Source organism: Podarcis bocagei, assembly GCF_964188305.1.
Source record: "Podarcis bocagei genome assembly, chromosome: Z".
NCBI classification, from domain to species: domain Eukaryota; kingdom Metazoa; phylum Chordata; class Lepidosauria; order Squamata; family Lacertidae; genus Podarcis; species Podarcis bocagei.
The window spans coordinates 22,514,543-22,541,771 of record NC_138140.1 but is presented as its reverse complement, the minus strand read 5'-3'; the positions used below and the strand labels follow the sequence as shown (position 1 = coordinate 22,541,771).

At 41.4% G+C, this 27,229-nt stretch overlaps 1 protein-coding gene across 1 annotated transcript; it reads right to left on the bottom strand.

Annotated features, from left to right (window-relative positions):
* Positions 1 to 2,809: 2,809 nt before the first annotated feature.
* PGK1 (phosphoglycerate kinase 1) lies at positions 2,810 to 26,867 on the bottom strand. Its single transcript, XM_081179519.1, has 11 exons — positions 26,686 to 26,867; positions 21,970 to 22,020; positions 20,432 to 20,587; positions 20,168 to 20,312; positions 14,611 to 14,714; positions 13,207 to 13,326; positions 10,199 to 10,313; positions 8,383 to 8,562; positions 7,974 to 8,151; positions 7,029 to 7,127; positions 2,810 to 3,284 (listed from the first exon to the last, which is right to left on the bottom strand). Exons 1-11 carry the CDS (start codon positions 26,748 to 26,750, stop codon positions 3,244 to 3,246), a joined length of 1,254 nt encoding a protein of 417 aa, XP_081035645.1. The 5' UTR covers positions 26,751 to 26,867; the 3' UTR covers positions 2,810 to 3,243.
* Between the last annotated feature and the right edge of the window lie 362 nt (positions 26,868 to 27,229).

The window sequence follows — 27,229 nt, the reverse complement described above, 5'->3', positions numbered from 1 at the left end:
AAAGCTAATGCAATATAATATAATACATGGAGAATTACACCCTCAGACTTGAAGCAAATTCAGGAGTACATGTATAGTATTTCAGATAAATTTAAATTTAGGAAATTCAGGGAAGGAAGGAATAGAAGCTATTTGTTTCCCACCATAAACAAGAAATTAAATAATTTGTCTCTGAATAAGCATTAAAAATTGCAGCCCACTACTGATAATTGTTATAGAGAGTTTAAAAAATGTCACATGCTCACTTAGGAGCACTTTGAAAGATTTACAATACATACTATACATACTATACTGTACTAAATTTAAAAGGGGGGCGTTATTGCAGAGGCTGTGCAAGTTTAGTCCAATGATCAAATCCAAAACAATAAAACTCATACAAGTAAAACAAATATTAAATTAAGGATTAGGAAAACTGTTAATTCTGAATAATTCTAAACCGTGCAAAACACCACCTACTTATCTGAGATCTTTACCCTAAAATTTTGGGTAACCTCAAGGCAATCTTAAAAGTTTAGGATTAAGAGATTAAGAGCGGGTGGCGGTGGTCTAAACCACTCTTGGGCTTGCAAGTAGATAAATAGGTACCGCTTTGGCAGGAACGTAAATGCCGTTTCCATACGCTGCTCTGGTTCCCCAGAAGTGGCTTAGTCATGCTGCCCACATGAACTGGAAGCTGTCTGCGGACAAACACCAGCTCCCTTCCCACCAGAGATGAGCCAGATGAGTGCCACAACCCCAGAGTGGTCCGTGACTGGACCTAACAGTCAGGGATACTTTTACCTTTGCCTTTTAGGTCTGCTGTGGGGCCAGAATCTTTTACTGTGTTATGCTGGGACTTTATTTTAATGATAGAATTGTAGAGTTGAAAGGGACTTCAAGGGATGAAATGCAGGTCTCTCAACAAAAGCATACATGACAGAGTGCCATCCAGCCTTGGATTAAGACACTATCAAACAGCACTTATCGTCAGAAAGTTCTTCCCAATGTTTGGTCAAAATCTCCTTTCTTGTAACTTGAATCCATTGGTTTGGGTCCTACCCTCCAGAGCAGAGAAAACCTTATTCCATCTTCCATGTAGCAGCCAGCCCTTGAGATATCTGAATGTGGTTATCATCTCTTCTCTCAGTTTCTTCTCCAGGCTAAACATACCCAACGGCCTCAACCATTCCTCATAAGGCTTGGTTTCCTGAACCTCTCCTCTGCACATGTCCCATCTTGTCAATATCCTTCTTAAACACCAGACTTAAATATTTATTTCTTAAACGGTCATACCCTGACCTGCACACAGTACTCTCGGTGTGGTCTAACCAAGGTAGAATACAGTGGTACCTAGGGTTAAGTTCTTAATTCATTCTGGAGGTCCATTCTTAACCTGAAAATGTTCTTAACCTGAGGCACCACTTTAGCTAATGGGGCCTCCTGCTGCCGCTGCACGATTTCTGTTCTTATCCTGAAGCAAAGTTCTTAACCCGAGGTACTATTTCTGGGTTAGCGGAGTCTGTAACCTGAAGCGTATGTAATCCGAAGTGTATGTAACCCAAGGTACCACTGTAGATCTATTTACTTCCCTTGATTGGGACACTGTTGATGGTAGCATTAGCTTTTTTTGCTGCTGCATCTCATTCATGTTCAGCTTGTGGTCTACTAAGACCCGTAAATCCTTTTCACATGTACTACTGGTAAACAATGTGTTCCCCATCTTATATTTCTGCAGCCGGTTCTTCCTGCCTAAGTGAAGCACCTTACATTTGTCCCTACTGAAATTGTGTTAGTTTGCATCCAGCTCTCAAACCTGTTAAGGTCATATTGAATCCAGATTCTGTCTTCAGTGGCATTTGCTACCCCTTCCAGTTTGGTGCCATCTGCAAATTGTATGAGCATAGCTTCATTACCTGCAATCTAAGTTGTTTATAAAGATGCTGAACAACAGGACCAGGACAGAACCCTGCAGCATCCCACTTGTCCTTTTTTTCCAGGATGAGGAGGAACCATTAGTGAGCAATCTTTGGGTTTGGCCAGTTGACCAGCTACAAATTCACCTAAAAGTTAAGCTCATCCAGCCCACATTTTGTCACAAAACCTGTTGGAAACCACCAGGATAACTTGACTTCAGGTCTTCTATCAAGGTCCAGCTTTTATTATTGCATTGGTATTTATTTTTGCCTCTCATTGATATATAATTATCTTATATACTGTGCTAATGCTCCTGCTCTCCCGTTCTGCTTTGGAGGAGGGGGAATTCTTTATGTAGACTTTATGTTCTGGTTTGCTCTCTATACAATTGAAAAACTAATAAAAATATATTTCTTCTAGTTCATCCCAGTCTAAAACAGAAAATTGTACCTATGCAATTCATTCAAACTCCAAACAGCAGACGTAAGAGGCCCTTTCAAATAGTTGCACCCAACCTGGTGCTCTCCTGATGTTTTAAGGTTACAACTTCCCTCAGCCAAAGCCAGCTGCCAGACCTGCATCCAGCAAATATGTGGCAGCAGGATTTCTGCAGTCTCAAATATCTGGAGGGCACAAGCTGTCCTAGTAACGGGTCAAACCTGCAATTTCCCAATACTAATAAGATCATCTTTTTTGGTTGTCTTTTATCTATCTGCCAGGCTTAAATAAACAAGTGCTAGATAATTTGCCTGTTGTTAACATACGTCCCCACCATGTCCTCCAAAGGGTAAGAAATATAAGCAAGACTATAGAAGTATACAAGAATAACCAGAATAACACAAAACAGTGTGAAGATAATGTGCATGATAGCCCAGGGGTTGGGGGCGGGGGGAGAAGAAACACACTTTCAACTCTGTTTGCATCTCAAAACATTTATTTAGAAGCTAACATTGCAGTTGACATCTGTATTTTCCCTCCACCTTGTGGTACTGTGCAAAGGTGAGAAGTAGCAGTAGCTAAACAAGCTGTTGAGATTGAATAAAGAAACTTGCTTTGAGGTACTGACAACTAGTAGGGGAACTTGGCCTTGGTAAGAAGGCAAAAATATATAAATATATCCACTCTAAATATCACAAAAACCATTTAACACTAAATTCAGGTGGGGCAACAGTCAACATTAGGTAAACTGCAAACAAGAGCTATTTTAACGCTGCTGTAAATCTTCCAGGTTACTTTATCTGACTCTGCTGCCAGTATGAATACAGAAGCGCTGCAGTGGTTGCTTTAAGGGCTGTGCACAGGAACATGTCAGGGGAGAGCTCTTATTCATCCCACGTTCTCCATCTACTGCTACACGTTGCTCAGAGCAGCCACACCAGGAAGAACTTTACCTGCAAAGCGTAAGAGACACAAACACATATAAAGATGATGCATCATGGAACATCTTTTAACACATCTATAAAGAATCTATAAAGGATGGTACATGGAAACTGACTTTGGCTGACACTTTCATGACTGCCTTATATCAGGCAGGTGTCTTTGCTGTACTTTTTTTTTGCATCTGCTAAAAACATTGTTTAGACAAGCCTGTCCAGATGCTCAGAAAGTTGATGTGTATTTTAACCTGTCTTCAGTCTATTGTTATTTTAACGTGGAAGGTTTTAAATGGGGGGAAAAATATTGTTGATAATTGTTTTTATTTTTTTGTAAACAGCCTTCAGATTTTTGACTTTTTTTACAGTCAAGCAATATTTAAATTTTATGGCATAAAATATAGTTTATTTTTAATAATTTATTTTAGATTTTCTGTACGCCACCTTTCCTCCAGATTGGAGACTTACAGTGTGTGTGTGTTTTGGTGTTCAAGGAATCACACACCCCTGCACCTTTGGAAGTTTTAAGCAACATCACAGGAGTCTTCATAGGACCAAGGTGAAACTGCCAAGCTCCCTTGTTATTTTAGCTATCGATAGATATTTGCTATTATGTTGCTATGAGATTATTTTAATGATGGTTGATTCTGGGACATACTTCTTTGTGGTTGTAGATCTGCGCATGATTCTTTTTGTGAAAGGCAGCATACAAATAATAGTATTATACATGACAGGGGCCCCAATGTCGTTCTTCCCAGCCTCCGTCTCACTCTTGGGAATCCCCCTCCCCCAGGCCACACACCTACACTCCTCTGCTTCACACCCTCCTTCAGAGTTTTTGCCTGACTTTAATGTATCTTTGAGCTCTGATAATGCAGTGTTTTCTTGGAAGGAGGATAGAAAGTGTGTGTGTGTGTGTGTGTGTGTGTGTGTGTGTGTGTGTGTGTGTGTAGAGCAACTAGCCTAAGGCACGGAAGCAAAATTTCTATGAATATCTCCACCCAGTTTTGCCTCAGGTGCTGCCCATGGTTTCCATGTGGCCCTTGGAAGGCTGTCCAGGAGAATACAGCTCTTGAGCTGAACAAAAGACCCAGAACACGAGTGGTTTTTTTAATGAAAAGGAAAAATACCCACACATTGAATTCTGCCCAGAAATTAATTGGTACCCAATAAAGGTTAACAGAGATGTTACATCTACAAAGCCTGAAACCCATCAGCAGTCTAAAGCTGCAATCCTAATCCCCACATAGTTCAACAGGATTTACTTCTGAGTAGATGTGGTTAGGATCGTGCCATACTTCTGCCAACACTTTCACCTTTCTACTAAAATAGGTTTAAAAGCTTAATTGACAGGTGCTTTCACATAGAACCAGAAACAGTTCTTTTCAGAACAGCGGAGTAATCCAGTGCCAGACTTCTCAGAGGTAAGCCTCTTTTAATTCAATTAAACATATTCCCAGATAAATATGCTTGGGGCTGCATCTTAAAACCCTAAGATTATTTTATTTTTTCTCTGAATTTCTGATACACATCTTGCACTGTGCAACTTAGTTAATATCATTACGTTTGCTGCTAGGGTATTAGTCAGGATTGTGAAAAACTTTAAATGCTGATCTGTATAGAAAGCACAGTAACAGTCCTGAAGGTGGACAGATAATAAAGTATTAAAATTGCCTCAAGTGCTGAAAGCTCTCCATGAGCACCCTCTGAGTAAGCTTTTAAAGAGGCCTATTATCATTCTGGGGCAGGCTGGGGGTAAGAATGAGGCAGCAGTAGCCGGTCTAAAAGCCACTTAGTGAGATTTTGAGCAAGGCCTTTTGACAAACGCAGGTCACTGTTAGCATTTATTGCCTTTCTATCCCCTCTGTCCTCCATGGTTCTCTTTTTTTTTTTTAATAATTTTTATTAACCGGCCAATCACATCAAATCAAATCACATCACATAAATTACGAATTACAAAGCCGAATTTTAAATTTTGTTGAGGGAACCCATATTTCAAGATCTGAAGGGGGATTCTGATCTTCTTCTTGCTACTGCCTTAATGTCCAAATCAGTCCAAACAAAGTTCATAATTTTATCCATGGTTCTCCTCCCTCTCCATTTTATCCTCACAACCACCCTGTGAGGTAGGTTAGACTCACTTTTATCTTATTTACAATGAATACAGACACACACGACTCCCTCTCCATGGTACATTGTGAAATTTGGCTTTCCAAATGGCCTTAAGTACTCTATTTACCTAAGTCTCCTCCAGATATACTGCACTGCTTTTTTGTATTTGTAAAACCCATTATTTTTATTGTATTGCTTGATGTACTCCAATACAAAATTATTTTTTAAACGAATTCTACAATCTGTGACTTTTTATCCAATTCCTTTCTCCCCCGTCTGAAGCTGCCTAACAATTCTTCTACAGTTAAGGAAAAGGAGTTTGGTGCAATTTAAAACTCTGAAGTTTAGTGCCACTTAGCAAAGCCTACATTTCCCAAAATGTCTTCCTTTAGTGTGTATACCATTGCAGGTCTCCTTTTATTGGTCTGCATTTTTTCCTTTCTCCACTACTTCCTAGGCAACAGAAACAAAGCCCTTTCAGAACATAACTTTTGGTAACAACAGCTGACGAGTCACAGTGCCGCCTCTTTCTTTTTTAGGGGGAAGGCACTAGGGTTTGGAAAATGTACATGCATTAAGAAACAGCTAATTACCAGAGGAAGCTCCCAAGAGTCATTCATGAAACAACAGCACCCACAAAAAACTTCCATTGACAATGCTAATTGAACACTGAGTAAATCGACACGGGACAGTAATCCAGCTCAGTGGTGAACCATCTGCTTTGCATGGAAAAGGCCCCATGTTTGATCCCCCAGTGGCATCTCCAGGTGGGGCTGGGATCTTGGGGAGCCACTGCCAGTGAGTGTAAACATTGCTAAGATGGATCAAGGGTCTGACTCAATATAAAGCAATTTCCTAAACTGTTTCTATTATAGACAGCTCTTTTAAAGAGCTGCAAATATGAGGGCAACTCTTTAGTCCTGGAATTGCGAGCCATACGAAAGAGTAGGGAATGAATTTGGTTAAGTGCATAAGCCTTTTTTTGGCCGGGGGGGGGGGGGACGACACATAGTAAACATTAGTTTCACCCCTTTGTTTAGTCAAGGCATGTGGCCAGAAATTATGTCCTGGGTCTGGGTTTTATGGAGGCCTCAGTCCGAGCGCTTGAGAGATATAGACCTTTTTCTGGTCACCATCATTATGCAAAACTGCAGCTGTCATGAAAATGGTCCCTATGTGGAGTCTGCTGGAACCATCATAGGCACCAGCTACTCTACTTGTCTTGCCCCACCTCCCTGCCCAAGAACCTTAAGAGGAGGAACTGCTCTTCCTGCTCTCTCTTGCTTTCAAGTCTTTCACTGGGAATAATCTGCTGCCTTTTTGTCAGGAAAATGAATGTATCAATACTTTTGAAATATTAAGATTTATTTGTATTGTATTGTATATGCATTCGTATTGTATTTGCATTATTTTATACAAATTTCTGCATTGAAGGGTATTGGACTAGATGACCCTTGAGGTCCCTTCCAACTTTACAATTCTAAAGAAACAAACAGTAGTATAACATGACATTGATTTTCTTTAGCCACCTGGTCTTTGAAGAGTAATCATGTGTGTGGGTAGCTGTAAGAATGACCAAGGTACAAAAAAACATACAAGCAAAATTAATCCCCTGGACATCTAAGGAAGAGGGAGGAAAACACACACTACCTTCTAGGAGTTCCAAGCTGGCACCACCTCCAGTGCTAACATGACTAACTTTATCCTCGGTGTTCCATTTGGCACAGCATGTAGCAGTGTCTCCACCACCTGTTCAAGAAAACACAGTCAAGGAACCTGAAAATGGTTTTGGACGCATAATTTGGAAGCTTAACTGCAAGGTCGCCTTACCCCATACACTGGCATGGTGATAGGTGCCACATAATACTTTTTGCATTTGTAAGAAACTGGTATTTTAGTGTGGCAGTACCTATACTTTGGAACTCCCTGCCTATAGACATCAGGCAGGAGCTATTGCCATACTCTTTTTGGCGCCTGCCAAAAATGCCAAGTTCACCTGTGGAACTTATGGCCAGGGCTGCTGCAATAAACAGGTGTGCAAGCCTTTGGGAGGCAGAAATGCAAGAGGGCATCAAAGGGAAGGAAAGAGGGACAGAGGCCAGAGTTGCCTGCAGCACCCCTGACTATCATTCAAGGCACCCCAGGGGCACACTGGCTGAAAACCACTGCACTAAAGTGGTGTGTGCTAAGAGGCAAGGGGGTCACTGGAGATTAAAATGACTATGAGACTTTGAAAGGCTGCTATCACTGGAGCAAGTTCATCAGTTAAATAGTTTTAATTGGATTCTGAATAAATGCGCAATTAATTGTTACTATTTTGAATTTCATTGTTACTATCTTTGTTATTGGGTTGTAGAATCTTCTTTTCTGTTTAATCAGTTAGGGTAGGACGGGGGTACTGGGGATGAGTTTGTGAAACCAAGGGGGCAAAATGTTTGGGAACCACTGGCTTAAAAGCTTGGTCCCAGAGTCTGACCATGTATAAGGCAACTTCTTACGCCCTTCTTATGAAGAGAAAATAAATAAATCAAGTATCCCAAAAGACTGAAAAACTATTCATTTGAACTGGAGAAGACAACGAATGGTGGCTCTTACCAATGATGGTGATGGTGCCTTTGGATGTAACTTCCACAACTTTATCCATCACAGCTTTAGTTCCTTTAGAAAACTTGTCCCACTCAAAGACACCAACTGGACCGTTCCATACAATCAGCTTGGCCCTGCCCACTGCTTCCACAAACAGCTTAACACTTTCAGGACCACAATCCAAACCCTAGGATCAAAAAGGGGAGGGTGGTAGCTGTTCAGCCATTGCACAAGAAAGATCAAACAAGTAGAAGAGCTCCTCAACCCACCCCCCAACCTCTCCCCAGTCTTTAAACCAGAATTCTCCATGTGGGTTCCTTTGATGCTTTTGACTGCAACTCCCATCAACCCTATGCTATCTGGAGATGATGGGAGCTGCAATCCAAAACATCTGCAGGAAATCAAGAGTTAAACCTACCATCCATCCATCAGGTATCCCAGAGGCCACAGTGGCTTCTCCAGTGTTAGCATTCTCATCAAATTTATCTGCAGTGATGAAGTCAACAGGCAAAGTGATGCGTACACCATTCTTCTCTGCTTTAGCCATCAGGTCCTTGACTATTTTTGATCCTTCTTCATCATACAGAGAGTTGCCAATCTGGAAGCAGAAGACAATGCACTATGTAGCTATCTACAGATGTTTGTGTAGACTGCTACAAAGCAAATCAGAATCTCGAAAGCAAGGTATTTTTTATTATTAAATCCAAGTAACATCAACAGATAATATGGGTATGTTAAAGAAACTGTAACTAACAGAGGACAGAGAATTAATGCAACCTCTTAACTGCTGCCAGGATTATTATTTGTCAGAAGGGGGAGGGGCAGGGGAAAGATATCAAGAAAATCAACCCTGAGGAAATTGATAACTAAAACCTAGGACTATTATTATTTATTAAATTTGTATACTGACACCTGTAGATCTCAGGGCTGTTCACAACATAAAGCTACAACATGAAACCCACAAAATACTTTAAAAATATAAGAAAAAACAAAAAATCCCCCCTACCATAACACATTTAAAAGAGCATTAGATGTCAATCAGCCAAAGGTCTGGGTGAAGAGCAATGTTTTTGCCTAGTGCCTGAAGTATAACTGAAGGCGCATAGTAAGTAAGCATGGTTAAGCTTACATAGTGAAAACCAAAGAAGGCAGGTAACAAACAAATGTCTTCATAGAGAAATGAAGTCTTTTTATAATGTACTAGAATAATAAAGAACAGGATAATGTAAATCCTTTTGTGTTACTTGGAACCTTGTGATATTAATTTATTGTGTTAAGACTTTGTAATGAAAATCTTTTTTTCACTACAAAGTCTTAACATAATAAATTAAATAAATCCAAATTATGTTTAGTTCTAGAAATCTCTTTCTACTTCTATTTGGCATTTGTTGGTATACTTTATTATGTTAGGTAAAGGTAAAGGGATCCCTGACCATTAGGTCCAGTCGTGGCGCCCATCTCGCTTTATTGGCCGAGGGAGCTTGCATACAGCTTCTGGGTCATGTGGCCAGCATGACTAAGCCGCTTCTGGTAAACCAGAGCAGTGCACGGAAACGCCGTTTACCTTCCCGCCGGAGCGGTACCTATTTATCTACTTGCACTTTTGACGTGCTTTAGAACTGCAAGGTTGACAGGAGCAGGGACTGAGCAATGGGAGCTCACCCCGTGGCGGGGATTCGAACTGCCGACCTTCTGATTGGCAATTCCTAGGCTCTGTGGTTTAACCCACAGTGCCACCCGCATCCCATAACTTTATTATGTTAAATATATATAAATAAGAAAACAGCAGATAAACTACATGAAGCTGCAGGAAAAACATTTTCAGCTTGTCCTCTGAGCGTTTAAGTTACAGCCAACAGCCAGAGATTTTACCAGCAGCCTAGCCTGCCCCCAAATCCAATGTCCTGTTATACACGATTTATTTTGCTCATGAATTTGCATCCAGATCTGTTTAGCAAATTTTAAGCCATAGAATGCAGTTCAAAAACTACTGTCAATTAAGATTGCACATATGGAACAGTCTTCCCCAAGCTTGTGTTCTCTGGAAGTTTCAAACTACAATTCCCATCAGCCTCAGCCATCACAGCCATATGATGCTGGGGTGGACGAGAGTTGCAGTCCACAACACATGGAAGCAACCAGCTTGGGGAAAGGTTATAAAGAAACAGTCAAGGAAACATAAGAAGCATCTTTATCACCCAAATTATATATAGCAGACACTGCAGGTTGCATACCTTCATGTTTTTGAGCACTTTAAGGAAGGTAAAAGCCATTCCACCACCGATAATCATCTCATTGACTTGATCCAGCAGGTTTTTGATCAGCTGAATCTTATCCTGAACTTTAGCACTGATGAACAGAGAGAGGTTAGGGGAAGAAGAAAAAAATGTGAGTTGATGCACCACTTTATTAGCAGGGTTGTAGACAAGCCTACTATTGCCAAGTTTCACTTGTTATCAGTACCTAATACAGAAAAATAAATACAAAGAACAAGTACATAATTATTGATCAATGAGGAAGCCACATGTATTGATACATATGCATGATAATCTAATAATTCTCTTAAAGCAAAAAAGGGGATAAAGTTACAACTGTTAGAAGCCCACTTTCCACCCCTGCCTGGGGAAAAAAATTGAGGTTTGGCTAATGATTTGAATGTGTATCTATAAACACTAGAACTACAGGAGGTATCCAACATTTATTAAGTATGTGGTAAGGTTGGACTCTTGTTCCAACTTCTTCCACTGCATTGGATGTTACTAGGATTTCATCTCATTTTACAGAAGCATGAAGCAATTTAACTCAAAGCAAAACAGGAAAAGTTGCAGCAAAGTGGGAGGGAAAATACCCAGGGTCTCCAAAGCTGGCCACCCTGCCCCCCCCAAAACGGATTCTGAACAAGGCACTGTCTTGTTTTTATTGATTGTATGTAAGCCACTCTGGGAACCTTTTTGGCTGAAAATGCTCTAAATAGTTATTTCTAAAAGACATTATGCACTACAATCATACCTTGGTTTTCGAACAGAATGTGTTCCGAAAGTCTATTTGACTTCCGAAGCATTCAGAAACCAAGGCGCGGCTTCCGACTGGCTTCCAATTGTGCAGGTGTGTCGGAAACAACAGTGGAAGCTGCATTGGATGTTTGGCTTCCAAAAAAAGTTTGAAAACCGGAACACTCACTTCCAGGTTTCGATCGTTCAGGAGCCGAAACGCAAGAGTACCAAGCCGTTCAACAAGTACCAAGGTACAACTGTACTGGTAGCACTGGTTAATAGGAGTACAGGAAATGACTAGCATGGATTCATTAATGTCAGAGTAGTCATATTCATTGGTCAATCTAGCAAAGTATACTCTCCAAGGACTGGCAGGAATTCTCCAGGATTTCAAACAGCGTTCTCTCTCAGCCCTACTTGGAGATGATAGGGACTAGACTGGACTTTTATTATGCAAAGCAAGTGCTCTATAAATTATTGAATTTATCACCCATCTTCTCACCAGCTGGTTTCATTTGACACCCACAATAATGGGCTGACCATATGTAGTGTCTACAATCCTACCTCCGTTCGACTTCCAAAATGTTCGGAAGCCAAGGCGTAGCTTCTGATTGGTTTCAGATTGTGCAGACATGCTGGAAACAATAGCGGAAGCCACACTGAATGTTCGGCTTCCAAAAAAACCCCACTCACTTCCTGTTTTTGATCATTCGGGAGCCAGAACGTTTGATTCCCAAGGCGTTCAGGAGCCAAGGTACAACTGTACTGTACTGTACTCTGTTCAGGAGCCAAGGTACAACTGTACACACTGCAGTTTTAGGTAAGAGATTAAAACAGCACACCTACTGTTTTTAACATTATGAATTGAGTTGGCACAACATGTTTAAAACTGGGGGAAGCAGGCTTGCTCCCAACCTCTGCGTTTTGGACTACAAGTCCCATCATTCCCAGTCAGCACAGGAAGGCTGCCCTTTGGAAACGCCATTGAGAAATTTAATGGACTTCTGGTAGCAGCAGCACAGCAAATGAACAGAGATTGGTCAAGTCAAGAGCTGCAAGGCTACTGTGTTCCCTATTATTCATGGTTGCATGCTTGCCCCCACAGGGGGGCCTTTGCTCAGCGTCAAAAACTTGCTTTGTTTTTGCAGGGAAGAAAGGAACAGAAAGATTTTGCCATCAAAGCAGCTCAGGTCTTTGTACTTTATCATACACATTTGAAAGCTGTAATTGGGGCAATCAGGAAGATTCAAAGCAGTGCACAATAAGAATGAAATCTTAATTGCAATGCAGTCCTTGAGATTTGCAGGAGGATTATGATTTTGTATAACTACATTTGTGACAATCTGCATTCTTAAAAAAACAAAACCCTGAAAAATGCTTTTTAAAACCCCAATTTCATTTTTCTAAGCAAAGCCGGGGGGGGGGGATATTCCAGACAAAAACAGCTTTTTAGGCTTAACATATAGAATTCTGGCATCTGACTGCATGTTCTGAGACTGTACATCTACATCTACATCATCAAACTATGCCTCTTGGAAGCTGTAGGAGCTGACATGTATCCAGCTACAGTTCCTCATAGTTGCATAACGACAGGCAGTGTCAATTTACACACAGCACTGCTGAATAAGGACTATGTTTGTACTTTAAACTTTGGTGGAAAGGTCAGCCACAGGCAGACACACACACATGCTGATTTGGCCCATGACACAATATGCACTGACTGTACTCTACACTTTTATGTATTCTACTATGAACTGGTTTGAAAATGCCTTATTTATAGTCACATCAGAGAAACTGACCCACCAACTTCAGGTTCTCGGAGGAGACGTGGGCCCATTTTTGTAGTTTAACAACACATTCAGGCAAATCTTATCCAAATGTGATTTCATGTGGTGTAGTTTTTGATTACAATATATGAGTTTCTGATCTGCTGTGTCTTATCTTGGAATACTGCCATATTGCCTTTTTTGCACAAATTTCTTTTAATATTTTCTCCTTATCTTATACCTAATCATGCTCAAATGTTTTTTTCTTACCACCACCACCCTTTGTTGGATTGTTGGGGGTACTTCAGGCTTGTTTGTTACACATTTAATAAAATTTTAAAATATTTTTTAAAAGAATTACTGAAATAGACATAGTGTTGAAAATATGGAAAGTAAAACGATCTGCACAGTAAACCAGTTAGCTACAAGTTCACATAAAGGTAGAAGCAAACAACAATATAGGCAAATATATTTTGTCCTTACCCTCCCAGGATTGCTAGGAAGGGTCGCTCTGGGTTCTCTAGAGCTCTTGCAAAATACTCCAGTTCTTTCTTCATCAGGAAACCAGCAGCTTTGTGAGGCAGATTGACACCTACCATGGAACTGTTACATTGGAGAGAAAATATACAAATCAGCCAATAAAAATGAGTTCCACTGTTGTTTTTGATGCTATATGTATGGATGCTACAAAACCCTTCAAGTCCACAACTGTGCAAATATTTAGCAATGAATAAACAACTGTGTAAAAGGCATGTTACTTCAGAAGTTCACACAAAAAATTGATTTGTTAACAAATAAAAGTGCAAACATAAAACACAAAGATACACCGCAGAAGCCTTCTCTACCTGGTGAGCTTCATCACTATTGAGAATAAAGGTTCTATATAGTCTTAAATGAGCCACGAATTTGCATATACTGGTGGCACTGTGTGACCTCAGAAATTAAACCATGCCTTGTATCACAAAAATAGTTGAGCTCTTCCATCTAGATACTTTCAGGTTATGAGATAACAGAAGTCCAGATCTTTTTTTCTGATCTAACAGGCACATGACCTGCAGATTCTATAAGGAACTTTATTTTTTTACATTTTCAATATGGAATACCCATTTTATGCTACTGGGTGAAATTATGGGAAAAGGGAAGTGAAAAGATCCATCACCAGAGTTTTGCTTTGCTAGATGAAGGGTGGTTTTTAGAGGCTGCATGGCAAAACCTGAAAGTTATTTCTGCAACTTGACAAAGGATATAGATTTAAAACATTTGCATGACAGAAACACACTTCCATCCCACTGGGTGCCAATGTAATGCAGCTGCTTAGTAGAATATACAACTCAGCAGTCTGAGGAAAACTGAGCCCATATAAAGCTGTTTTCAGTGCATAAAGCAAACAATACTACATTGTTAATAAAGCAAATATCACTGTGTATTTCATAAAAGATCGAAAGGATTCTGTGATAATGGTGAGAATCCAAACCTAAAGATCTGTGGAATGGTTGCTGTTACAGGTGCCACATAATTCTCTGCGTTGTAAGGTTCTGCTGTCGTAAGAAATTTACCTTTTAAGTGTGGCAAAACCTATACCCTAGTACTCCCTGCCTACTCATATCAGGCAGGTACATTCGCTATACTCTTTCCAGCTCATCTTAAAAACATTTTTGTTTAGGTGAGCCCATCTAGTCCTGCAGAAGTTACATGTGTTTCAATCTGTTTTTAGTTTATTATTTACCTGTTTTTACTGTCTTTTATTGATAATGTTAATGCGTTTTTCTTTGTAAAGCACTTTGAGGATTCTTAACACTCAAGCAGCATGTGCGTTTTGTTAAAAGCCACTCTCTGAAACAGACAGAAGTCCAACCATGACAAAATAAAAGGCAGAGGCTTACATACCTGTGAGCTCTGTGTGCAGTTCCGAAAGCATCATTGATGTAAACATCTCCAAGTTTAGAAAGTGACACTCTGAAAGCATCAACCTTTGCTTGATCAGCCTTGATCTGGGAAGAGAAAGAGAATTAAAAACTCACCAGTTTTAGTTACTTTATCAATGGGCATTAGAAGCCACCAAATCACTGTTTAAATAGAATTGTTAAGAGCTTTTCCTGGACAGGGTAGGGAACCTTTCCATCCAGTAATCACAACAGTTGATCTCCTGGTATAAGATGTATTTTAAATGCCTCTGAGCACACATGTAAACTCTCATCTTGACAGCAGTATTTAAAAAATGGAAAGTGAATGCAGTACATATGAAAAGTACAAAAAAAAAGGAAGACAGGTGGGTTTTAAGCTTCATTAAAATGCCATCATCATTAAGCACTTCTGTACAGGTTGTTTCATTTATTTTATGTAGCAAACTTTATACAGGCTGACTGCAATGAAACCTCAAAACAGTTCACTAGGAGAATGGGCCACATTTCTGTGCTGTTTCTGAACTATGTACAGCAGAACAGTTCGTCATATTGCTTCCACCACAAGGTGGTTCTCATTCAATGCAAAGATCAGAGCTCTTCTCTTTTCCAGGCTAGTGAAAGCCATTCTGGAAGGAGTGCAGATTCTACTCTAATAAATGTTCATTATAAAAAAATTAAGAGAGGATGTGACTCCCCTTCTGCCTCTTGAAAGAGCAAAACAGTTTATTAATGAATCTGAATGAATGCAAACAGTATATTTGCAACTTAAACATCATCATCAACAGCAACAACAACAACAACAACGCAATCACATTTTGAACTAATCAAAGGCAAATAGACTCTGCCTGCTAACTTTCCCATTAAAAACGGGGCAAAGCTCTTAAATTCTTATGTGACTCAGTATCTCAAGGACCACCTCTCTCCATATGAACTGGAGCAACTTTCAAATACCTGGGAATAACTTTTCAGGAAAGGGTCTCGTGGCATCAACAGATGAAAAATGCCATTGCCAATGCAGGAAGGGCCAATAAAGCCCTTACAAGATTTTTCCACGGGAAAGGGGGTAAATACGTCCCGGCGGCCTCTCAGGTTTTTGCTGCAAAAATACTCCAACTTACTTATGGATCCCAGGTTTGCAGTTTAAAAAATTTTGCGCCTATGGAGGCATTTCAAACAAAATTCTATCGGTGTTTATTGGGGATCCCCCCCGTGTATCTAATATAGCTGTCCGCTTAGAAGTTGGACAACCACCTGTTAACGCGCGGTTGTGGATTCTAAAGATACACTACTGGTTAAAACTTATTTTTTCCCCGGTCGGTTTGGCTCCTTTAACGCTCTTAGACACCTTTCACTCCACCTGGAAAGCTTCCCTGTTTGAAAAGATAAGAAGTTTGGGATTCTCCCCGCAGATCTTGATAGCGGCAGGATATGAGAGAGCCAGAAGTCAAGTGCTCCAACTCTTTAGGGACATAGAGCTGCAATGTCACATGGGCAAAATGGATAAATATGCCACAATTAGAGACTTTGGGAGAGGGTTCTCACTCGCAAATTATCTGGCTGATTTATAAATATCTAAGTACAGACACTCCTTTACCCTGGCCAGATTTAACGTTTTGCCCTCTGCCCTGTTGCTAGGCAGATATGAGGGCAAACCATATGCGTCACGTGTTTGCCCATGTGGCTCATCGGAAGTGGAAACAAGTCTGCATGTATTGCTGCACTGTAGATACTACGAGGATCTACGCCTGACCTTTATTGCCCCAGTTCTACAAAAGCGTAAAAATGAACCAGAACTCCAACGTCTGAGAGCCTTGATAGAAGATAAGGTTCCTGAAATTACGACCAATGTGGCCAAATTTTGTGTAGTCGCTATTAGGCGCAGGAAACAAGAGCTTTCCAATGTCAATAGGCAGGCGAAGGCAAATACTTAATTTTATGTATGTTGTCTAATTTTAAATTGCTGTTATGGCCTAATTTGTATTGAAACTGTTCTTTGTTTTTTTCTGGTGTTATGCTTCATTGACTAGCTGTACGAGTTAATCTGGTCTGTGACCGTTTAATAAAATTTGATTTGATTTGGACCTTGCAATGATAATCTGAAGCCCTTTTTAGGTGCCTCCTCCAGAGGAGGTTCAGAGGGTGGCAACATGAGAACAGGCCTTTTCAGTGGTGGCTCTGTGCTTGTGGGATGCTCTCCCTGAGACTTGTCTGGCACCATAACATAAAAGGTAAAGGGACCCCTGACTTGGGTCTCAAGTGGCTGGTAAAGGTAAAGGTACCCCTGACCGTTAGGTCCAGTCGTGACTGACTCTGGGGCTGCGGCGCTCATCTCGCTTTATTGGCCGGGGGAGCTTCCAGGTCATGTGGCCAGCATGACTAAGCCGCTTCTGGCCAACCAGAGCAGCGCACGGAAACGCCGTTTACCTTCCCGCCGGAGCGGTACCTATTTATCTACTTGCACTTTGACGTGCTTTCGAAATGCTAGCTTCACGCATAAAAAGTTTTTCTTTTCTGGCTTTTAATTATGTATGGCCTCCTTCAGAGAGTGGGATGTTTTAATCTTGCCTTTTAAAAATAGGATTGTCTTCTAGATTTTTCTTGGTTTTTTTCTTTTATGCTGGTCTCAATGTAGGTGCTATGCTTTAGAGTTATCTTGTTAAGCAACCGGTTAGTTAGTTAGTTAGTTAGTTAGTTAAATAAATAAATAAATAAATAAGCAAGCAAGCAAGCAAGCAAGCAAGCAAGCAAGCAAGCTCTCTTCAGCCTTCTTGGCCAACAACACACTGAGAAGCAGTGTGGTGTAGTGGTTAGACTAGGAACTGGGATACCTGGGTTCACATCCCTACTAGGCCTAGCCTACCTCACAACATTGTTACAGGGATTAAATGAGCTCCTTGGAGAAAAAGGTGGGATATAAATGAAACAAACAAACAAACAAACAAACAAACATCTAGTGCGGCTTCGGTTGAGTTGTGCAGTTCAACCTGCCAAAGCCTCTGCTCATATGGCAGTGGAGGTAGGGATCTTAAAAATAATCCTGTTTCAAGACTCGGAAGCAGCAGGAAACACTGTCAACTAACAGTTGCGTATAGGCAGTACAGATCTGTAGCATTCCTCTAACCTTGAGGAGGGGAAAAAATCTATTATTATTATTGGTTTAAACTAATACAATCAATTGCTGCTTCATCTCCTCAGCTGATCAGCTTTATGTACTTAGTTTAACTGCCTCTACTACAGCCAATGGCAGCTAGCAGAATAGGAAGTATGTGCAATCCATTCTCCTTTAGCTCCTGATTAAGTCACCAGCACAGCGCATAGGCGCAACGCATCTTAAGTGTTTGCTGCAGCATTTCTAAGGCATCTGCTGTTTATTCAGCTCAGGCTTGTTGAGGCAGCCACCTTTCCTGTTGCTTCTCCAAGGTAACATACTAAAGCAGGCAAACAATGAGAAACAAGCCATACTTAAAGTGCACAACAAGAGCAAATACTTAGCTTTTCTGTCATTTAAGATGGACATCCTCTCAAAAGATGAACTGCACCCAAATGGGCAATTCCAAATATTCTACATTCACTGAGGATTGTTCCCTCCTGACAAGCAGTTCTGTAACTGATTTTATGCTGTTCACAATCTTTTTTCTTAATACTGGCAGTATAGAAAATTTTGCAAGTAAATAATTACATTTCAGTGGTACGGGCAATACTAGCCCAATATTTCAAGAATAGAAGAGAGATAGACAACAAAAAGGGAGGCCAGGGTCTTAAGAAAAAAATGGGACCATGGGAGCAAGTGTTAAAAGTGTAAATGCAAGGTAACCTGACAGTTACTTTCGACTGGAGATGAGGACGAAAGGATTGTGCCAAGAGGCTGAAGCTGGAATCTCTAAATTCAAGCTCTTCATCTTGAGAAGTTAATTTGCATGGGCTTTTATAGCACAGTGTGGTGTTCTGTATCAACCTAAAAAAGGACACTGTACTATATATCACTGTGGCTGCATCGAAAGGGAGCCAAGACTCAAGTCTTAATAGGGTCAGAGGTGCTAAGAAAAGAAACCAAATGGTCATGGCGACCTTCATTAAAATGTCAAGAGGTATGGATACCCAAACGGCTGCCAAGCAGAGTGTGGCATCTGGATTCAAAGGTTTTGCCAGTCCCAATTAACAGGGTTCAAACAGCCCATGAACAAATCACAGCATTAACTGAGCAGAGAAGGGAAACATGCTTCTCACATGCTCTTACTGAAGATATTTCCTGCAAAAACATACCCTTAAACCTGTGTTTCCCAAACCATTTCAGACCGCCAACCCTATGGTTCCAGTAACTCCCCACCCTAACCTATAAAAAGCAGTACTCAAAATAGTGGTTTGCACAACCCACTAAGGAAGAGAACATTCAAAATGGTAACAATTAATTGCACATGTATTCAAAATCCAATTAAAATTATTTAGTGTAGTTAATTCAAATTGATGATCTTGATCCAGTGATACTAGTTTTTTCAAAGTCTGATAGTCATTTACACCTCCAGCAGTCCACTGCCTATTAGCACCCCCACCCCAAGTACCATCCACTTTGGGTAAAAGGTAAAGGTAAATGGGCCCCTGACCATTAGGTCCAGTCGTGGCCAACTCTGGCGTTGCGGCGCTCATCTCGCTTTATTGGCCGAGGGAGCCAGCGTACAGCTTCTGGGTCATGTGGCCAGCATGACTAAGCCACTTTTGGTGAACCAGAGCAGCGCACGGAAACGCCGTTTACCTTCCCGCCAGAGCGGTACCTATTTATCTACTTGCACTTTCATGTGCTTTCGAACTGCTAGGTTGGCAGGAGCAGGAACCGAGCAACGGGAGCTCATCCCATCGCGGGGATTCGAATCGCCGACCTTCTGATTGGCAATTCCTAGGCTCTGTGGTTTAACCCACAGCGCCACCTGCTTTGGGTACCACAGCCTTAAACAGTGATTTTAGTTATTTAGCCAGCATTCTTCCTTCATTCTCTGGGCACAAGATGGTTAATCGGCACTCATGCACTGCTCTATACTTATATGCATATCTTCAATCTCCTGTGAATTATTTACATATCAGGCTTAAACGCTCAGCTGAGCATCTCTTCATGCTAGTTGCTACGAATTGTCTTTGTAACCATATCAAGTAAAAGGGTTACAGATAAGAGATAATAGATTGCTTGTGTGGGGGCAACTCCAAGCGGGTGGTTGGTATACATATGCTTTGGTGTATACATGTCACCCCTGAACATAACCCCTGCATAAAATGAATGATACCTATATTGGTGCAAATAAAACCATATATCCCAAGGACACCACAGTCACTGCTGGCCTTCATTCCAAGAAAATTGAACCTTGGAGAATCACCTAGAACCCCTGGATTCTCTCACCACTTGGGAGATTGTGGTGGAATGTATCAATTTCTAACTAACGCCATCTGAGAGCATGAACTATTAGTAACTTTGTGGAAACATCTACATGAGTGGCACAATTTAAGCACCCAGAAGTGATGCAGTAGAGAAAGCAGAACACAAGACGTCTCACCTTGTTCCCTGAAGCGTCCTTTCCCTTCCCTTCCTCTTCTACATGGAATCGGAGGTTTTCCAGAAGAATGACTGAGCCAGTTGCAGGATTAGCGCAAGCAGCTTCCACCTCTGCACCCACGCACTCATTCAGGAACATGACATCCCTGGAGACAATTCCCAGATAAATGTATAGCCTCAGTTTACCAATTATAAGAACGCTTCACAACAAATTATCATTCAAAGCACCTCTTTCTAGTCAGTCTGTAATGTCATCGTGCCATACCTGCTTAGCAAAGCTTTGAGCTCTGCTGCTACTGGTTTCAAGGAGTATTTGTCGGGCATAGGAACCCCATCAGGCCGGCCCAGGTGACTCATCAGTACCACAGACTTGGCTCCATTGTCCAAGCAATGCTTGATGCTTGGGACAGCTGCCTTGATTCTGCAACGAAAATAGAAGAACAGAAGGTTCCCACAGCAGTTCCTGCGGCATCTAAGGTACATCAACAGATCATGGTTTTAAAGGAGAGATTATGCACACCAGCTACAGAATCAAGGGTTATTAGAATCAGGAAGCAATAGATCCCATTAGCCTCTTCATTCCTACCTTCTCCTTCATCAGCTGCTATACCACACTAACTGTTCCCTACAAACTGCCTTGGTCACTATCACTTTACCATGTGTGGGACTGTAAGAAATGTTTCACTAGTCCTGTTAAAGATGGATCAGTTTGATACCATTAAAATCTTTGCAGCCATTAGCTTGCTTGGTGCACAGACTATCCGTTTGGTGCAATAACTACTCAAAATGCAGAAAGGCTGAATATACAAGTCGAAATAATATATAGCCCCTTTTGGGTGGTTGTGTTAAAAAGAAAAGGCTGTGGTATCCACAGCAATGCCTAGTTAGCTACTCTGGAATGAATGTTCTGCAGTGGCTAAGTGTTTTTTATCCTCATTCTCAATAAAATAATTTCTAATCCAGTTTTAAAATATCAATCCAGAGAAAAAGAGGCACATCCAACAGTTACAGAGGTCAGTAGGGCTTCTTGCTACTGGAACCACAGCCTGCAAGAGGGGACCTGCTTCAAGGGAGACAGGTCACAGAGCTCCTAAGTACAGATCCTGCCTCAAGTTTTTCTCCCCGTTTGGCCCTGTCTTGCCCCTTTCTTTCCTCCTGGCCAGCAGAAGGCAAAACACACCAGCAGTGGTCAAATTCAAAAAGGTGTGTGGAGAGGCCTCTCCTCCTAAAGTACAATGCAAGTGTGAGCTGCTGGGAGACCAATGGTCTCAAACATACCTCTCCATCTCAAGCCCCCTCAAGCCTAGCACAGCATTAGCAGGAAACATGAAGTTGGTATGATGAGTTGCCTTTAATCAGAGGCTATCTTGCTATCAACTTTGACTAGCAGTAGATTCAAATAGAAAGCTGCCTTATACAAAGCCAGGCAATTGGTACATCTAATTCAGTATTGTCTACACTAACTAGCAGCAACTCTCTAGGATTGTAGGAAGGGAGTCTCTCCCAACCCCACTTGGAGATACTGTTGAGGTATTAACCTGGGAACTTCTGCTTGCAACACTGATGCTCTACCACTGAGCTATGGCCCTAAATCTAGCTTGGAAGGACAGAATGAGCCCAAGACATGTTTCACATTATCAGTACCTCAGTATCTTACCTGGAAATGCCAGGGCATCAGTCCTGAAACCTCAAATGAGTAAAGTACTTTTTTTCTTTTCTTTCACTGAGTCACAGTCTAGTAGAATCACTAAGCAAGGAATGACTAAGCATAGGCCCTACTTGGAATTTGCAGGGGACTCTTACCTTTGGTTGTTGGTTATTTTGTTGTCCTTCATTGGAACATTGAAGTCAACCCTAAAAAAAGGGGGGGCAGAAATGTTTCAATGCAAGTAGTTGTTAACACAAACACCATTAATTACTGGACGCTGTTGTTAATGTCCCAAAACAGGCAAGATACTCAAAAAGGAGCTGCAGCAAAAGTTGCACTTGGCTGGTGTGAGTGCAGAGGGAGAGCTGTCACAGTATTACTGCACTACTCCCTTCCCCTGCTGTGTTGGTTGGTACAGCACTCAAAGGCTCTCAGGTCCATGCAACCTGTCTTCTCTATACCAGGGATATAAATTTCAAAACCAGGGGCCAGTGGTGGAACAAAGAGACCATGTGAAGGGAAAAGCCTAACTGTGCTGAATCACTTTGGGTAAACCTGTTGCAAAAAAGGAGAAGGCTTGCAAAAGGGTTTTGCAAGAGCTGTCCTGTTTCAGACGCTGCTTGAGTGAATTAATCCACTTGTGCGAGCATGGCATAATCATCAGTGTGTCTAACTAGGACCTAGGTGACCTGGGCTCAAGTCTCCACTTCGCCATGAAATTCACTATGTGAGCTTGGGCCAGTCCCTCACTCTCAGTCTAATTCACATTGCGGGGTTGTTTTGGGGATAAAATGAGGGGGAGAACCATGTACAAAACAAAGAGCTCATTGGAAAGAAAGGAAATTTTGCAAATGAGTAAATCATGCTGAGACAGCTTCAACACTCATGAACAAGGCTATACGTATAAGCCAGCTATATTTCCTGCTGGAGGCTTCTGCCACTGTTCAACCCCTAGGCAGGCAAAAGTTTAGAAATTCATTACTATGAGAATTAGAACACCAGAATGTTGTTGGGCCCCAAGTTCCATCAACTGTAGTCAGCACGGCCAATGATGATGAAAGCTGCAGTCCAACAATACCTGTGGGTATGTCACAGGTTGGCCACCCCTGGCCTAAAATAAAAGTGACCAGTTATGAATATCTAAGTTATCAAGTATTAACAGAGATGCCCTTGACTAGAAACCAAAGGCTGAATTCAAAGAGAAAGGCAGAGAATAGGAGAAAAATGTTCTAATACCCATTCCATAACCAAGAAGGGTAGGGGGTTGAGAGACACAAAAGCCACCTAGACACAATATGAGTTTTACAGGCAAGGTAAACACAGAGTGCAATCATATTCAGTATCTGTTATAATCCCTTATTTTCCTTCACAAACTGCTTTAGCTATACTGTTGTAAAGTAATAATAATCCAGGAAGGATGCAGCATATACTGCATCTGAAGTACTTGCAGATCAAAGACCACCACCAGAGGCTTGGCTGTGACTAAAGCAATAGGTTTTTATACAGAAAATCTAGGATCAAGTCACTTATCAAGCTTATATGATTGCCTTAGGTCAACCTAAATACTCTGGGATGTTGCAATTACCATTTAATTATTTATTTATTTAGTTAACTACTGCCCCACTTTTGTGTAAACTACTATTTTAAGTGCTGTATACAATCTCCCTGATCACAGATGCTTGGCAATTCTAGCAAAATGTTATAAAATAAAACTTTTATTAAAAAAGATAATTCTAACAAAACTTTAGGGCTTCCATCACCTGGGATGTCAAAAACAAGCACATAACATTTAGCAAGCATTTGTCTCAAGCATTTAGCAACCATGTACAAGGTTTGGATTTTATAAGAGGCCTGCTTGATTCAGCCAGCACACTGTACAAAACATAGATTCAATAGCAAACGGTGCTTCCAGAAACACTCATCTCACATGCCTACGCAGGGAGATTACTCAGCAAAGGGCCGCATGATGTAGCCTGCCCAACAGACAGAAGAGCAGGAAGAGCCTCAGAAGCCATTTCTACAAAGCATGCTGTGCCCCAAAGCTGAAGGAGACAGGAAGTCATGTTGCATAATACAGCAACTGGCAGAATAGAACACATTACAGTACGATTAACAGGACTAGATTTTGCTTTAAGCAATGTAAGTTTTTTAGAATAACATTCCCCAAGTTTCAAAGGCACGAAAGAAACGCAGGAGCAAATCATTTCTTTTCTAGATTTCTCCATAAATAACATGCTTTGGTATATAACATTCTGCTATCATTAAGTTAGATGGTAAATGTGGAGGACAGGTGGGAGAATTGGACTGATGGCCACAGCATATAGAGGGTAAGCCTTTATTATGTATTTTGTGTTTTTATTTTGTATTTATATGCTGTGGACTGCCCTGAGATCTTTGGATGAAGGGTGGCATACAAATTGAATAAATAAAATAATAAATAAATAGCTCCGTGCTTTTGATGCTCTAGTCATCCAGCTATAAATCAGACGGAAATTTAGAGCACAACACTGAACCAATAGAGATAATAAATTTCATGCACAAACTAGGGTTATCACCTCGCAGCCAGAATGAAATTATTTTATCTTTGAAGATCTGGTACCTCAGTTAATGAGGAGGCACAAGCAGAACAGGGGTAAGCAGCTAACTAAAGAGATGATAAAAGCCAGAGTTTCTCTGCCTGAACTTTGCACCTATGTAGTTGTATCCATTGGCCTGCATAAACACAAACAGGCCATTGAACATCTCTACACAGGGTATCAAGTGGGAGGCCCTGCTCACCAATCTCCTTAGTTTTGTGCAGCACAAGTGTCTTCACAGTGAATAAAGGTGGAGTCAGTGACCAGACTGCAAGCTGGCAACTATTACCACAATGGAAGATGCTTGGAAAAACAGGGTATGAATGAAAGAATGCCCATGATATTAAGGTCACTTGGTAATGCAAGTCTTTGGGTTAGATGTATAAAAAATGTAGAAAAGTGAAAGTGTTCCACTGAAAGTTTCACAAAGGTTTAAGAGAGAAACTGTCAATATCTTCAAGGAAGAAACTGAAATATAAATAACAAAATGAAATGCCTTTGCTTAACCTCAATGACCTTGAAAAAAAATACTGGAGACTTTTATAATACACATATACAAGGTTTGGAGACAATAAAAAACTCACACACATGCGGTATGAGCAGCAAACTATTTCACAACAATTTTTACATGGCAGTTTAAAGTCTTTTTCTGAGGCTTACAACTCATTACCTGAAATTAAAGTACTTCCCCCAGCTCAAAATTCTGGTTTGACTGACTTCTGCTTTTAATAAGGTAATACTACAAAGTTTAGATGCAACTGATTTTCCCTCTTCTAATTTTGATTACGCTCCGTAGGCATACAATTCCTTAGCTTGGATTTTAGACTCCAGCCCCCACCTATGATCTCTTGCCAGGCTTGGAATAGTTTGGCATTTACAACCTTCCCTGTCAATCAAATGCTGGACTAAATGAAAAGCCCTCTTTAATATTAGTTGAAATAAATAGCTTCATTAAAGCACATTTCTGAAATTATAATATACTATGCATTAAAATATAGTTCTATGCAGTTTGCAACACCCAAAGGAATGCTGAAATGAAAATTAAGATCTTGCTTTGAAGTTGTCCTTGGTTTAATTGACTATAGGGAGCTCAGTATTACTTCTGGATAACGGAACCACCTACAACTCCTTTCCTGTGCCTGATAGGAATCACTGCAATTCTCAGAGTCTTATTGCTGAGGGCGGGATTGAAATTAGTGACACAAGCCACAGAAGCCAACAAGCTATGAATAAAATATGCACCTGCAAGTGGAAAAAGGTTTACTATGTGCATCCTGTATTAGCAACGTGTATAGTGATTTGTACAGTGATTATTAAGCACTGTTAGTATAAGTTAATACTTTACTTTTAGAAGTCCTATAAAACATAATCACAGTCCAGTTCTCCCAGATTTGGAATCAAACAGCATAATCTTGTCCCCACTGTGTTCAATTATTTATAAGTAACCATGTTCAGAATACACAGCATAAGATGTGTAACATCTCAATTAAAACAGAAACTAGAGTTTTTATGGTTTTCTGTTCCTGTGGCTTTATGGTTAGCACCTAAAGGACAGCGCTTTACTACTTTTCTATACTGTAATGGGTTTGTGCTAATCATTCCACAATACTACTCCTTCCCACGTGGGTAACTATGGGCCTTAAGACTATTTTTGACCCCAAAGTAGATATATGCCATTGCAAATGGGGGGAATGGATATGCCATGTAAATATTCTGTGATGGCTGAAAAGTTCAGCAGCAGATGGAAGTCACTGTGTTCTAGTGTTTGAAGTGTTGCACTAGGTAGGGCCTCTGGCAGGCCAGAGTTGAACTCCCTGCTCAGCCATAAAGATCACTGGGTGACCTTGAGCCAGTCGCTGCCTCTCGGCCTAACCTACCTCGCAGGGTTGTTGGGGGGATAAAATGAGATTGGAGAAAACTACCTAGATCTCTTCGGAGGGGCCTTGGGAAGGTGGGATATAAATAAAACTGTTTGTTTCTCCCCCTAACATTATCTGTTTCGCCAGTACTTAACTGAAAGCCTCAGTAAACGTTAATATAAATATAAACTCAACCCATAACGGTTTATGTTCATTTACGTTCTAATTCTTACATCACTTGGTTTGCCACCACTTAACTGAAAACCTCAATACACATATATAAATGCGAACAGTTAAGCCAACCTCCCCCCCCCCCCGCCAAACCCTCTTGCTTTTCCTCCCCCTCCCACCAGCCCACCACCCCAGGCTACCCAGTTTTGCACCCAGCCCTGCGGTGCAGGCCTACGACGAAAAAGAAGCAGCGAAAGCAGCTCACCGCATGACCACGCGCTTGCCCTTCACGTCCACTTTGTCCAGGGTGAGCTTGTTGGAGAGAGACATTTTCGCAGCAGGAGCAAACAAACTGCAACCTCTTCCTCGTTCACCGGCAGCAAGAGAAAGAGGCGGAGGGAGGACGAGCTAGCGCTGTGGCGACCGGAGCGTGTCGACTGGAGCCCCGCCTGCCCCCGGCTTCGGGATTGGCCGGCCAGCGTCACCCGCGCCGAGGATTGGCTCAGAGGGTCGCGTCAATCTCGGAGTGGGTGGGGGAACCGGGGCACCGGCTGGCGGCGCAGTGGTCACGTCTCGCACGCAGCAATGGCTCAGAAAGGGCGGGAAGCCCCTGAGGGGAGAAAAGCGGTTGGGTATCTGGTCCTCCTCGTCGCCTGAGGGGACTGGCCGCCCTCGCGGGGTACCCAAAGTGTCCCCCCCCGCCACGTTATACAAGCACAAACATACACACGTGTATATAATTGAAAGGTTCAGAGAAGAGTGACAGAGGGGAAACGACGGAGGAAGTGTTTCTTCCCTCTCCACTCACA